Here is a 13,349-nt window from a genome sequence, read left to right on the forward strand (position 1 = left end):
AATTATGTGAAAGTATTTTTTCATGGCAAAGTCTCCTAAAAATGTCAGGTTTTACTGTTAATATTAATGCACTCAGGTGGAGGGAGATTAAAGTACCCGAGTTCACATAGTGGGTGGCAAAACCTGAGAGAGAAACCCGGTTTCCATGCCTTCCACGGTGCTTTCCCAGCTCACCCCTGTGCTTCCTTCTAATGGCTTTTCTTTATCCACATTGATATTCAAATAGTTGATTCATTACTTAGTAGTGCATTTGTTTTATTTTTACCTTGTAATTATGCACTATTGCATTTTCATGTTGTTTGAGATATCATTTTACTACTTATATTGTACATTTTAAATCTGACTAGTGCAAGACCATTTTCATTTGGTTTGCATGAATTGTAATAAAATGGGAAGATCTTACATAGGCAGTAGATTTATTTTGTATCCAAGGTGCATTTATTGGGATGGTTCCCCACTCACCTCCACTCAGGTGCTTTGGCTCTGCTTCCTTCTGAGGGAGCATCCTCTGGAAACCTTGCCTTTCCTCCTGTTGGCTGACAGAGGAACGTGGGGCACCAACACATGCAACTACCATTTGTGCATGGCTAAAGATGGTGGTGATTCCACAGCATCCTGGGCATTTAACATCCAGATAGTAGGAACTGGACTCTGTACCAGGCGCTTCTTCTTGTGCTTCGTCTTCTCTCTTCTGGAGAGGGATGAAGGAGGCATGCTGACGTGGGGATGTCATTACCACCAGAAAGCTAGGCAGTAGATTTTTTAATAAAGAGAATACACTCTCCATTTTTATGTTTTAGCTAAATACTAGTAGCAGATAAATGGAAGCCTAAAATTAAGTATATTTTATATTTCAATATAATTAGATATAAAATGTATGGGAAATGATTCAAGTGCTGATATATAGAGATACGTACAGTAATAATAAAATACCTCTTTTTTTATAATGCATTAAGGTCACTAAGTGCTTTCATATATATTAGATCATTTGTGGATAATACTCTTATGCCTATATACACATATGTATATATATGTATGATTTATGTATCATTATATACACTCCCACTTCTGAGCTGTGATTTAGACATACTAAGTGACTTACATCAAATGACAATGTTAGTAAGTGGGAGAAGTATCAGTTGAATCCTTTTTTTTCTGACTGAAACCTAATCAGAGCTATTGATTAGGCCATGCCGGTTATGCACGTTATGCTATGTCCCATTCACAGAGACAATCATGTGAATGGTAAATCCAAGAATGGGGCAGTGCACAACCTCCTCAGCTGTGAGGGACCCTGCCAGTACCCCTTCCAATGCACTCCGTCTCCCTCAGATTGGAGTAGGCATGTACACAATCAGGCATAGCTGATGTGATAAGTGCTACTCATGGTGTAATCTAAGTATTGTAGAGCCCAGAGGAAGAGGGGATGAGTTTCTTTAGGGGATTACAGAAATCAATGTGATGAAAGAATTGACCATGACCTGGGGGAATTTAATATTTCTGTTATATTAATTTTAGGAATTATAGAGGCTGAATAATCTATTAAGAAATTAATTGAGAAAATTGAATTGCCCCAGCAGCCCTTAGGACTGCTAGCTTAGAATGGCGAGGGGCAGCTTTCCTCACCTCCATTCCTAAGTCTATCTGGATCCCTAACCATCTAGTTTTTATTTCTTAAAGCACCACTGTCATAACTGGGATAACCCTGGATTTCCATCTGTGTGTGAGATAAACAACAACACCGGGGTCCTTTGTTTGGTTCTGTAAATTGCTTAAGATGACGTCATGCTGACTACCATTCCCAGATTTCAAAGTAAAATTTTTTTTTTGTTTATTCTCTGAGAACAGTATAAACTTTCCATAATCCAGGCACTTGCTAGAGATTTCAAAAATTTTAAAAAATATGTTTTTATTGATTTTAGGGAGAGAAGAAGGGAGAGAGATAGAGAGAGATAGAAACATTAATCAGCTGCTTCCTGCATACCCCCTACTGGAGATGGAGCCTGCAACCAGGGCATGTGTCCTGACCGCAAATCAAACTGATGACCTCTTAGTTCATGGCTCAATATTCAACCACTGAGCCACACTGGCCAGGTTCAAATTTTTTTAAATCAATAGCTGGGTTGAGAGAAGTAACATTTAAGGAAGAACATTCATCTACATCAGTATTTCAGAAGTTGTGTTTGGCTAATGCTTATCCTGAGAGGTTTCTCTTGCTTAGAAATGGGTACTCTAGGAATATGTAAGTAAGGTTCTATAATGAACACTGTAAACCAGCCTGTGAGATGAGCATCAGTCTATGGTATGTTTTTATTGCTAAATGAATCTGAATGAATCATGACCTTGAAGGGCCAGAACAAAGAGACTGAAGAGTGTTTAGAAATGAGACTGGAATGGCAAGCAGGGAGCATTATGGAGGTCCCTGTAAATCACTAACGGGGAACCACTGGAGTATTGAGTAGGGTTACATTGCCGCTTGGAGAGTTCATTCTGGCTGTGGAGGTGGAGAACAAGATGGAAGAGATGTGGCTGCGCTCAGAGGACTGGAGAGGGGATGGCTGCAGTAATTCCTCAGGAGGGAGGTTGGCTGGACCAGGAGAAAAAAGGTAGGAATGGAAACAGCACAGAGAAGCATTCAAGTTGTGGTTAGAAAGCAGAACTGATAGGTTGAGTGGATATTGTTGGTGGAGAGGGGTGGAAGAGAGAGAAAAAAGTTAAAAATGACTCCAGGTTTCTTGTCTTTATGTGTATATCAAATGTTGACTGATAAATACATTGGGCCAGATACTCTTCTAGGCACTGAGGATGCAACGATGAGTAAGATATGAGGTGCTTGACCTCCTTACATTCTGGTGGAGGAGACAGACAGTAATTAAGTAGATTAATATAACTTTTTATTAACTGGACCATGGTTTATATCACCAAAACAATGGAAGAGGTGGGAACAGAAGTCAAGGAGATCAGGGAGAATGTGGGTGGTAGGTTACTACAAAAATGATCAGTAATTCTTTAGGGATACAGGAAATTATAAATCACACATGTATATGACTTATAAAGAAGTTTCCAGTACTGACTGGAAGAGGCTAGGGAGGCAGTTTAAGTGATTGTGACATTAATCCCCATGACAAAGACAAATAACTGACCTAGGGCATGTAGGTAGTTGAGGCCTAGTCCTGAAATGAGCACACTGGAGTGGCTGCAGACTTTGGGTGAATAAGAGGTGTTTATGTTCAGATATGTTGATTTTATTATGCGATGGATCATCCAGGTGGGGAAGTCTAGTTGGAGATACCAGTCCAAGTTTGTGGTTTCCCCACACATTCCCAAATAGGTGTGTGGGGAGTGAAACACACAATTACTGTGTTTCAGGCCTTCAGGAGGTCCCAGCAAACTTCAGAATTCATTAGGTAACTATTTAATGGTCAGCAATTCTAAAAACAGAAAGAAGTCTCAACTCTGGGTTCATAAGCTATTTATTTGTTCTCCCTACTTTGTTTTTTTTGTCAAATTAGCTCTTTTATGATATATATAGATTACTAATAATTTCCTGCTATTTCAAAGAAATTAAGGTCATAAGGGGAAGAAAGTGCAGGTATGTGGCTATTGCTTCATATTATCTCACTTAGTCCACCTATGGCTTTTAGCTCTTAGAAGCCCCCCCACCCCAAGACATAAAATCTTTATGTGCCTATGTGTTCTTACAAATATACCCGGGAATGCCTGGAAGGCTCTAGTGCCAGAGGGAGGTGTTGGGAAATTATTAATTGCCTTATGCATTTAAATTCGTTGGAAAGCAGAGCTAAATTTAGCCTAGTTCATTACTTCAAAGAGTTTGCTTCTATGTCAGGGAATATAAAATTCTTTTTGCCATTGCACTGTTGTCATGAGAGATTTGTTTTGCAATTGAATGAGTTGTGATACATTTATATACCTTTCTATATAAAAACGGTGAAAATTTTTCATATCTTTTGATATTTATTATTTGTTAAAATGAGGATAGAAACTTAAAGTTTAAAATTACCAAACTGTGACCATTTCCAAGGACAGATGCATAGATTTTTGCTTATATCATGGCCTTATTTTGTGCTTGTACCTTGGATATTAAAGTCATTTTTTACTGGTTTACTCATCATGAAATAAGAGAACGCTTTTTTGGATAGGAGGAGAATGCATTTTATGTCAATATACCTCCACTTTCTCCTATATTTATGCATTATCTTTAATATGACTTAAAATCAAGGATCTGTACAGTGGTAGGATTGAAATGAGGTCTTTAAGACTGAGCTTCTAAAGCAGGGGTGGGATATACTCTGGTGTCTCTTTAGATCCCATAAATCTTTCATCCTTTACTAAAGCAGGGGTGGGGAACATCCGGCTCTCGGGCCATATAATGCCCTTAAAATAATTTGGTCTGGCCCTGCCAAGGCATTAGGGCTGATTTAATTAAATGATCAACTATAGCAGGCTAATTTTTAAGTTGATAATTTTGTATGGCCCGAGAATGATGTCATAAATATCCAAATGGCCCTTGCAGGAAAAAGGTTCCCGACCCCTGGCTAGAGCATGGGAACCACAAAGCCCTTTCTGTTTTCTTTGCGGTGCTAGCTCTGGTTAATCAGTGCATACATTTTAAATGACTGACTAATTTACAAACTACATTGTACTGCCATGGAAATGCTAACATCATGGTCAACAATCTGGGGTCCTTGTCCCATGTCCCTCTTACCCCTTTCAACACTCCTTCCACCAGTTTTTTTTTTTAGTTGAAGTGTAATCGACACATAACATTACATTAGTACTTTCATCAGTTTTAAGGTTCTTTTTCATATTGCTAGGGAAGTGTTTTTATAGAGCACAGAGTAGTCTCCTGTGCCACCTAAGCTCAGAATATGGAAATGAGAGAGCAGAGGTGGGTGGGTGCTATTCTCATTTTGTCTCAAGGGATGAGAAGCAATGCAGAGTGCATCTGCCCCAAAGCAGTGAGTCGGATGGTGTCAGGCCACAGAAGCCAGGTGGCAGCCTCCTCATAGAGGGAGAGCCGTCTTCTGCCCACAGCAGGCTGAGTAGCTCAGAGCCCAGTCCTAAGAAGCTTCTTGGATAGTAGCCCTGATTACCTTTGTCCCTCATTATAAAGGCTGGCCTCTTTGAACAATGGGGGGTGGGGGTTAGAGTGTCAGCAACATAGGCATTATGAGGCAAAAGTAAATCTGTAGAAATGGACTGAAGAGTCCCATCCCATTAAAAATTTACATGGATTAGAATTTTATTTACTCCTAAAATAAATCATGTTTTCAAAGGTTGTAAACATTATCAAGATAATTTAGGCACTTTGCACTCTGCATTCCAGATTTAAGGGGAGTTCGGGTTGTTTTTTTCTGAGTAATTCCTGTCAATTCAAGTGTCCCTAAATTTTTAAAACAATTGACCATGTTTTAGGGGATATTTTCACACACGTTTCCGTTGGCTTTCTTGTTTAACAGAGGACAATAGAGAGTTATGTAGATAAACGCATGGGTACAACATATGGCCCTCCAGCAGGAAAGAAGATGACTGTTTTTATCGATGATGTGAATATGCCAGTTATCAATGAGTGGGGAGACCAGGTATGTCGAGTCTTATTGTGCACTTTCTTTAATTCAACATTGACTTATTCTTTGATGAATCAATATTTTTTCTGATTTTCCAACATATAATTCCTGACTTCCCATTAAGTCCATTGATTTGAAGCATTCAAGAAGTTAGGTTGCAGCATATGAAGGAGTGACATTTTAATTCTGAAAGTTGTCTTTCCTAGGTTACTAATGAGATAGTACGGCAGCTGGTGGAACAGAGTGGTTTTTATAACCTAGAGAAGCCTGGGGAGTTTTCCAGCATTGTGGACATTCAGCTTTTGGCAGCCATGATCCATCCGGGGGGTGGACGCAACGATATACCCCAAAGACTCAAGAGGCAGTTCTCTATATTTAACTGCACGTTGCCCTCGGATGCTTCCATGGACAAGATCTTTGGTAAGATGAGTGTTGATGGGGCTTGGGGAGGGAAGAGCAGTTCCTTGTGTTCCAATGAGAAATATATTCCTAGAGGTCCACACAGAAGGAGCACTCGGTGGCTCCTTAATCTGTTGCCCTTATCAATCCCAAGTAGTGTATTTTGTTTATATAAGGACTTACATAATGAGATCATTTCCTCATGGACACACATATTTGAAGTCGAGATTGATACAGTAATCATGCGAAAAGTTTATATAGCTGGTACTTCAACCAACCCATATAATGTTTCTGGCCAAAGAAATAATTTTGCACTGAGATTAATTATAGTCTCATCTTCAGAATAATTTATAGAGTAATAAATCATTGATTGATTACATATGTAGTATTTCAGGAATAATTTTATTGAAGAAATACAAGCCCAATAGATAATCATAATTATTTAAGTGAGTAATAAAAATGATTTATAACCGATTTTGGAATTATTCTTTGCAGAAAAAGAGTGTAAGTTATGTCATTTTATTAATTATGTATTTCTGAACCTGATACTGAGAAGAAACTCCTTAGGATTTCCCTAATTAATTTCTGGCAGACCAAAATGTCAACCTAGCACCCTAGGCAGCACCTGCCTTCAATTGCAGCAGCGGGCAAAGGTTTGGAAACCAAATGGCATGTGAATTATCTAGACTTGGGAAAAGTAAAATGGAGCAGAAAGTATGACTTTTACCATTTTTAATTATCTTTTTTGGGGGTGGGACCTGGAAAGTTTTATATGTAAGGTAAATTAAAATACTTTATAATGCATGAAAGTACAACAAAAGAACAGAGAAATCTTAGAGCAGCTATGAAATCTTCCTCTTTCTTAACTCTTTTATAAGGCATCTTTATATACTTATCAGTTACCCATTTAATAATATTGAATTAGTTAGCTAGAGTTGTAGTAGTATTTCTTAATCAACTTTTCAGTATTTGAGTGCTAACGTACTTGAACTTGTATCTACTTTTTAGGTGTTGAAGATAAGAGAACATACTGTAAATTTCTTTAATTTGTAGTTGTATATTAAAATGTGTAATTATATTTGTGCAAACTCTGCATTATAATGTTTTTCATTTTAATTTAGTTGGTTTGGACTGTCAGTCAAAATGTTTAGCATCTTTTCCCCTTTCAGGTGTCATTGGGACAGGCTACTACTGTATCCAAAGGGGTTTCTCAGAGGAAGTGAGAGATTCAGTGACAAAATTGGTTCCCCTGACACGCCGACTGTGGCAGATGACGAAGATGAAAATGCTCCCCACCCCTGCAAAATTCCATTACGTATTTAATCTTCGAGATCTTTCCAGGATCTGGCAGGGAATGCTGAACACCACCTCAGAGGTTATCAAGGAACCAGATGTAAGTAATACATAAGAAAGAAAGACATATGACATTGTTATTCACCATACACCCTAGATTTTCTTAGTAATGTAATCTTTAGTGGAATTATGATAATATTTTTAGGTGTTTTAGAATGGATATTTTTCTTTGCTGTTTTTAAATTAACACAAATAAAGAAACAGTGTCAGAAAATTTTACTTAAAAATTCTAATTAAATTAGGATTATGTTTAAGGAACTGGTATACATAGTTATTTTCTATTAATAGAGTAAAAGGAACAATTGATTTTCTTTTCTCATCATACGGTATTTTTTTATACTAAATAATGGAACAGGTCACTGTTGACTTTATTGTATAAGAATCTTCATATTTTAAACATGACATTTTAACTTAAAAAGTGATTATCTTTAAAATAATCAAAATTGAAAAAAGAAACCCATTTGTTGTTATTCATTCATGATCTTTCCTTTCCATATAACTGAATGCACGGAAAGAATTACGTATTGCTAACATTGAAAAGGGGCAGAATAGAAGAAAATTCATTTGACAGAAAAATGAGCATTTGTACATCCACTGGAATATAATAATTCCTAGCATTATAGAATTTCCTTTGAATAAGGAACCAAAGCATGGCCTGTGTGCTCAGGCTAATGTGACCTTGGCCTCTCTTTCAGCCTTTTATGGAACCAAAGAGGTCGTTAAGCAAATGGGTTTTAGGGTACATAAAAATACAGAAACAGTAGAGATATCAACTAAACGGTCACCAGGCACAGTGTGTTGACTCTTTAGGGAAACATCGTTACCCAGATGCTCACAAAGTAGGAATCTGCACTGGTTGACTCTAAGACAAGATATTTTGGGGAAAACTTACTCTCCTTGTTACAGAGGAGCAAGAACCATTTTAACAGCAATGAACATTTTAACTTCAAAGTTATTGACAAATTAATGGCATGATGGAATAGAGTTCTCCAGTATTACTTTTTGAGTAGCCATTTTTTGATTAACACAAATAAAGAAATGTTTATTTTAAATCAGTATAAATAGTTTTAGCAATTGGTTTTTATCATGAACTTTTATTTTAACCGAATCATTGAATATATTTTACTGCACTCCTTTTCTATTTTGACATCTAAATGGCATTCTATCATTAGAAATATAATGGCTTAAAAACCCTTCCAACTTGCAAAATGTTGCCAAGTTAAGACATTTCAACCAGTCTTTCATATCAATGAGCTTAGGCAAACATTTGTTCTGCTTGCTATAGGGACAGGTGTATTGGGCCATTATTTTCTCAACTTCCAGTTAGCTTTTGGCCCTGAATTATTTAGCCTAGGATTCAGTGGTCGGCAAACTCATTAGTCAACAGAGCCAAATATCAACAGTACAACGATTGAAATTTCTTTTGAGGCCAAATTTTTTAAACTTAATCTTCTTCTAATGTCCCTTCTTCAAAATAGACTCGCCCAGCCCATGGTATTTTGTGGAAGAGCCACACTCAAGAGGCCAAAGAGCCGCATGTGGCTCGCGAGCCACAGTTTGCCGACCACAGGTCTAGGTGATTGCCATTTTTTTCTTTTTTTTGCCTCAAATTATCATCATATGGTGTTAAGTAAATATACCTTTGTAATACCTCAATTGTATAAGTGAGAGTTATTTATACATTGCATTTTATTTTATGGTCTGGCCACATGACTAATACAGACTAATTTATCATAAACGTAAGACTTATACATAGAATATTAGTTTGTTGGTTGATCAGAGTGATTTTAGTATTTTGTCTAGAGATGTTTTAATTTTAATTTAAAGAATGAAAATGAATAGAACCTACTTTCTGTTTAATATTCTTGAATGACACAGATTTGAAATGAAGTATATCTTAACCCTAACTTTTCAAAATGTAGCACCTTAAGTCAGTAAAGATGGTACTCTGCAATATTGTGACCTTGAATTCCCATCTCTGGCATAATGGCAACCAGTAGCACATTTTCATTGTGCTTTCTACAGGAACTGTTAAGGTTCTGGAAGCATGAGTGTAAACGTGTGATAGCTGATCGTTTCACGGTGTCGGACGATGTGACCTGGTTTGATAAGGCTTTAGTAAGTTTGGTGGAGGAGGCATTTGGTGAAGAGAAAAAACTCTCGGTGGATTGTGGAATCGACGCTTATTTTGTGGATTTCTTGAGGGATGCACCTGAACCAACAGGTAAACTATTGAAGCAGAATTTGAAATTCCTCAAAGGGATATCTGAAGACAGAAGGTTCAGTTTAGGGATGCTGAATGTTTGTCCAGTAAACTTGACTAAAACAAGCCTGGGACCATGCTAAGCATTCAACAGATATAGAATGATTAAATAAGTGCATACTCCTGGAGTTCAGAGTTTAACTACTTTTTATGCACATGAGTCTTGGATATTAAGGTAGAGTTGGGAAATAGGATAGGACAGAATAGAGCACTTGGGACTTACAGCTGTCACACAGACGTAGATGTGAGGAAGTGACTTGTCACACATTAGCTGGGCAAGTCTCTGAACTTGACTGAACCTCATTCTCCTCATTTATAAAAATGGAAATATTCATATAGGCATGATGGAGCACTGTGGGGAATAAATGAAATGCTGTCTGCAGAAGGGCTTGGGCCATCTGTGGCTCATAGTCACTGCTGAATGAAAGGCAGCAAAAATGATGATTATTATTATTTGGGTCATCCCGAGTGTTCACAGTAAAAAGAAGAACCTCAAACTATCTGAGAGGGCCAGTGCATATAATTAGAAAGAGATGGGTGACGTGGAGGCAAGCTTTTGTGGTTATGGTTCCATGAATAATTGAGACATACTTTACTTTTCTTATGAAAAGAAGTATTGCTCCAATTATTTTTTCCCTTAGAAATAACTGAGCTTAAGTAGAATATTTTTTCTTTCTTTTATTGAATGACCTCTTCTGAACTGAGGATGAATTTTAAGTTAATTTCCAAATTTAAAAAGGCATGTTTAAACACATGCTATGTATATCTTTTAAATGATTGAAAATGACGAGGCAGCCCCTTTCTAGATTTAATAAGGATGCATGTGATCCCAATTTCTGATTGAAAAGTGTAAAAGGAGTTTTATTGCTGGCTGTGCAGTTGGAAGGAACCTTCTACAGAAAGACGCTGATGCATTTTATTTTAAATCAGGTCACACAAATACAAAAAATGCCGTAACGGTAAGAGCATTTACTAGGTAATTAGAATTTATGTATTTTATTTCCTCTAATTCAGAAAGATACATATTTAGATTATGATTTTCAAGGAGCAAAGCACAAATGCATTTTAGGGGGGTGGCATCTTGAGGCAAACACTTAATCTTTTGTGACTTCAAAGCACTTTGTTCCTCGAAGCTTGAGTTGAACATTGATGAAACAGTGACATGACTATTGAAATGTTAGAGCTTTGCAAATAGGCCATGTTAATGATTATGTTAAATCAATTTTCTTTCCTTGTCATAAAAAGGTTAATACAAAATTATATTAGGACATGGTCAATTGAAAATAATTAGTATTAGATTTGGAGGATCCACTCACTTTTTTAGTACCCAATGAATTTCTAAGTTATTATTAGTATATTCAATGAATGTGTCACTTTTTCCCCCTGTTACTGTTACTTGATAGTGAATTTATATGTGCTCAGTTTAGCTTTTTCTTTGGTATTATGCTTTATAGTCAAAGTTGGAAAAGTGTTAGGCTTGTATATGTTTCTAATTAAAAATATATTGATTTTAATATTTTCCCAGTGAAATAATTCAATGTTTATTTATTTAGGAAATCATTATTCATTTTCCCTCAACCCACTACCTCCTTTCCCCCAAATTTACTTTTATCCTTACCACTAACTTGAAATTTCTGAATTATAAAAATTGCCTGAGCAGATGCAATTACCTTTTTATTCTTATTAAAAATAATTTAATTCTTAGCCTCTTACTAATTTTGGCATTAAATTATTACTTTATTTGATCTTCATTTAGACGATTAGGTGAATATCTCTGAGAGGATCCTTGAAATGACAATGTTCAACTATGGATACAAGTTAATTTCAGTATTTATAAAATTATTTGAAGTTGGCCCTTTCTGGTCAGGAAAGAGCTATGACTGTATAGGATCACAATAATTCTAATCCTTTTAGTATTTTTTGCTTTCTTTTATAAAAATACATAATATGACATTTGGATGAAAATCAGTGTTATCTAGTGTTAAATCATGGAGTTATGAGTGTACTAATTTACATTGAAGGAAGTAGTAAAGCCCAGCGAGTTGAAGACTTTTGATTCTCCTTCCCCAATCCCAGGAGAAACATCTGAAGAGGCTGATACTGAGATGCCCAAAGTTTATGAGCCAATTGAGTCTTTTGAGCATCTAAAGGAGCGTTTGAATATGTTCCTGCAGCTCTATAACGAGAGTGTCCGTGGTGCTGGCATGGATTTGGTGTTCTTTGAGGATGCGATGGTCCACTTAGTCAAGGTCAGTGTCCACACCCATCGGTGCCTCCCCAAAGTGTCAGACTGTTGGTTTCACACCAGAATTTCCCCCTCCTCTTTCATTTTCATCTCCTAGGAGAATTTTTAGTTTAAAAATAAACTCAGTGCTACATTCCAATTTAATTTCTAAACTGAATGCAATATGTCACACATATAGGCTTAAAATCAGAGCATGTGTACTTCAAATGTGTGATGTGATAATTTTATTCACTGTTGCTGCTGTATAGCTTCCAGCTCAATATTTACACTACATAGAATCAATGTGGTTGACATCTGAGTTGAAAGCACAGGCAAAAATTTTGATTACTTTTTGCATCATGCAAAAGATAACTATAAAAAATAGTGCAAAACTTTTGAAGACATTATGTTAAGCAAAATAAACCAGTCACAAAAAGACAATTACTGAATGATTCCACTTAAATGAGATACCTAGGGTAGTCAACTTCATAGGGACAAAAAGAAGAAAAGTGGTTGCCAGGGACTGGGTGGAAGAGAGAATTGGGAGTGTTTCATGGTATAACTTCATTTGTGCAAGATAAAAATGGTTTTGAGTACATTCAACAATGTGAATGAATGTACTTACTGCCATTAAACTATACCCTTAAAAATGGTTAAGATGATAAGTTTTATGTTAGATGTGTTTCACCACAGTTATAAATAATAATTTAAAAATATGGCATAAATAGTTGACTTCCAGTTGGATGAAAATTCTGTTAGAATGCAATCGACAAAGAAAATAGTTTCCTTTCTACTTTGCCATATTCGTCATTGAAGTATCCATTCATAGGACAGTTGATCCTCTAAGGTTGCAAATGAAATATATTATTCACTTGATAACTTATATGACCTAATTTATCTGTGATGGAAGACAATGACATTCAAAATTGGTTGCTGATATTCTCATGTCATTTATGTGAATTGCTTCTTTAGACTATATCCCTTTAGTTAGAAAGAAGACAACTCAAGGCTTTCTTCCATTACTTAGATTTAAACAGAAGGTGTGCTCTCATAATTATAAATTGTCCCCTCTAATTATCACTGAATCTTACAAATGGAGAGGATTGTAGGGGTTATCTAGTCAACCCTCCCCCTGAAAACAGAGGAGTGTGAGAAAGGCATTTCTGCAAGGCTGGAATAAGTCTGGGAGAGGGAGGAAGACAGAGAGTTTGTTCTAGGGTTGGATCTCCCCAGCATGAGGAATTTAGCTTGAAAACTCTAAATTCCCCAGAACCTGAGACATTTATACTGAATTATATATGCAAATGTTCTTTTTAAAAAAAAATTTCTTTATTGATTAAGGTATTACATTTGTGTCTTTATTCCCCCATTACCTCCCATCCCCCCACTCATGCCCTCACCCCCCTGTTGTCTGTGTCCATTGGTTAGGCTTATATGCATGCATACAAGTCCTTTGGTTGATCTCTCCCTCTTACCCTCCCCTACCTTCCCTGAGATTTGACGTTCTGATCGATGTTTCTCT

General features: G+C 36.6%; 1 protein-coding gene across 6 annotated transcripts in view; it reads left to right on the forward strand.

Annotated features, from left to right (window-relative positions):
- Positions 1 to 13,349, forward strand: part of DNAH5 (dynein axonemal heavy chain 5) — a 252,301-nt gene that overhangs the window by 171,118 nt on the left and 67,834 nt on the right. For all 6 annotated transcript variants that reach the window (XM_079781314.1, XM_079781312.1, XM_079781311.1 and 3 more), the window contains 5 exons: positions 5,481 to 5,603; positions 5,795 to 6,008; positions 7,157 to 7,380; positions 9,366 to 9,564; positions 11,680 to 11,852. In XM_079781314.1, the coding sequence (XP_079637440.1) occupies positions 5,481 to 5,603; positions 5,795 to 6,008; positions 7,157 to 7,380; positions 9,366 to 9,564; positions 11,680 to 11,852 (933 nt within the window). The remainder of the gene's footprint in view (positions 1 to 5,480; positions 5,604 to 5,794; positions 6,009 to 7,156; positions 7,381 to 9,365; positions 9,565 to 11,679; positions 11,853 to 13,349) is intronic.

Source organism: Cnephaeus nilssonii (assembly GCF_951640355.1).
Source record: "Cnephaeus nilssonii genome assembly, chromosome: 2".
Lineage (NCBI taxonomy): Eukaryota > Metazoa > Chordata > Mammalia > Chiroptera > Vespertilionidae > Cnephaeus > Cnephaeus nilssonii.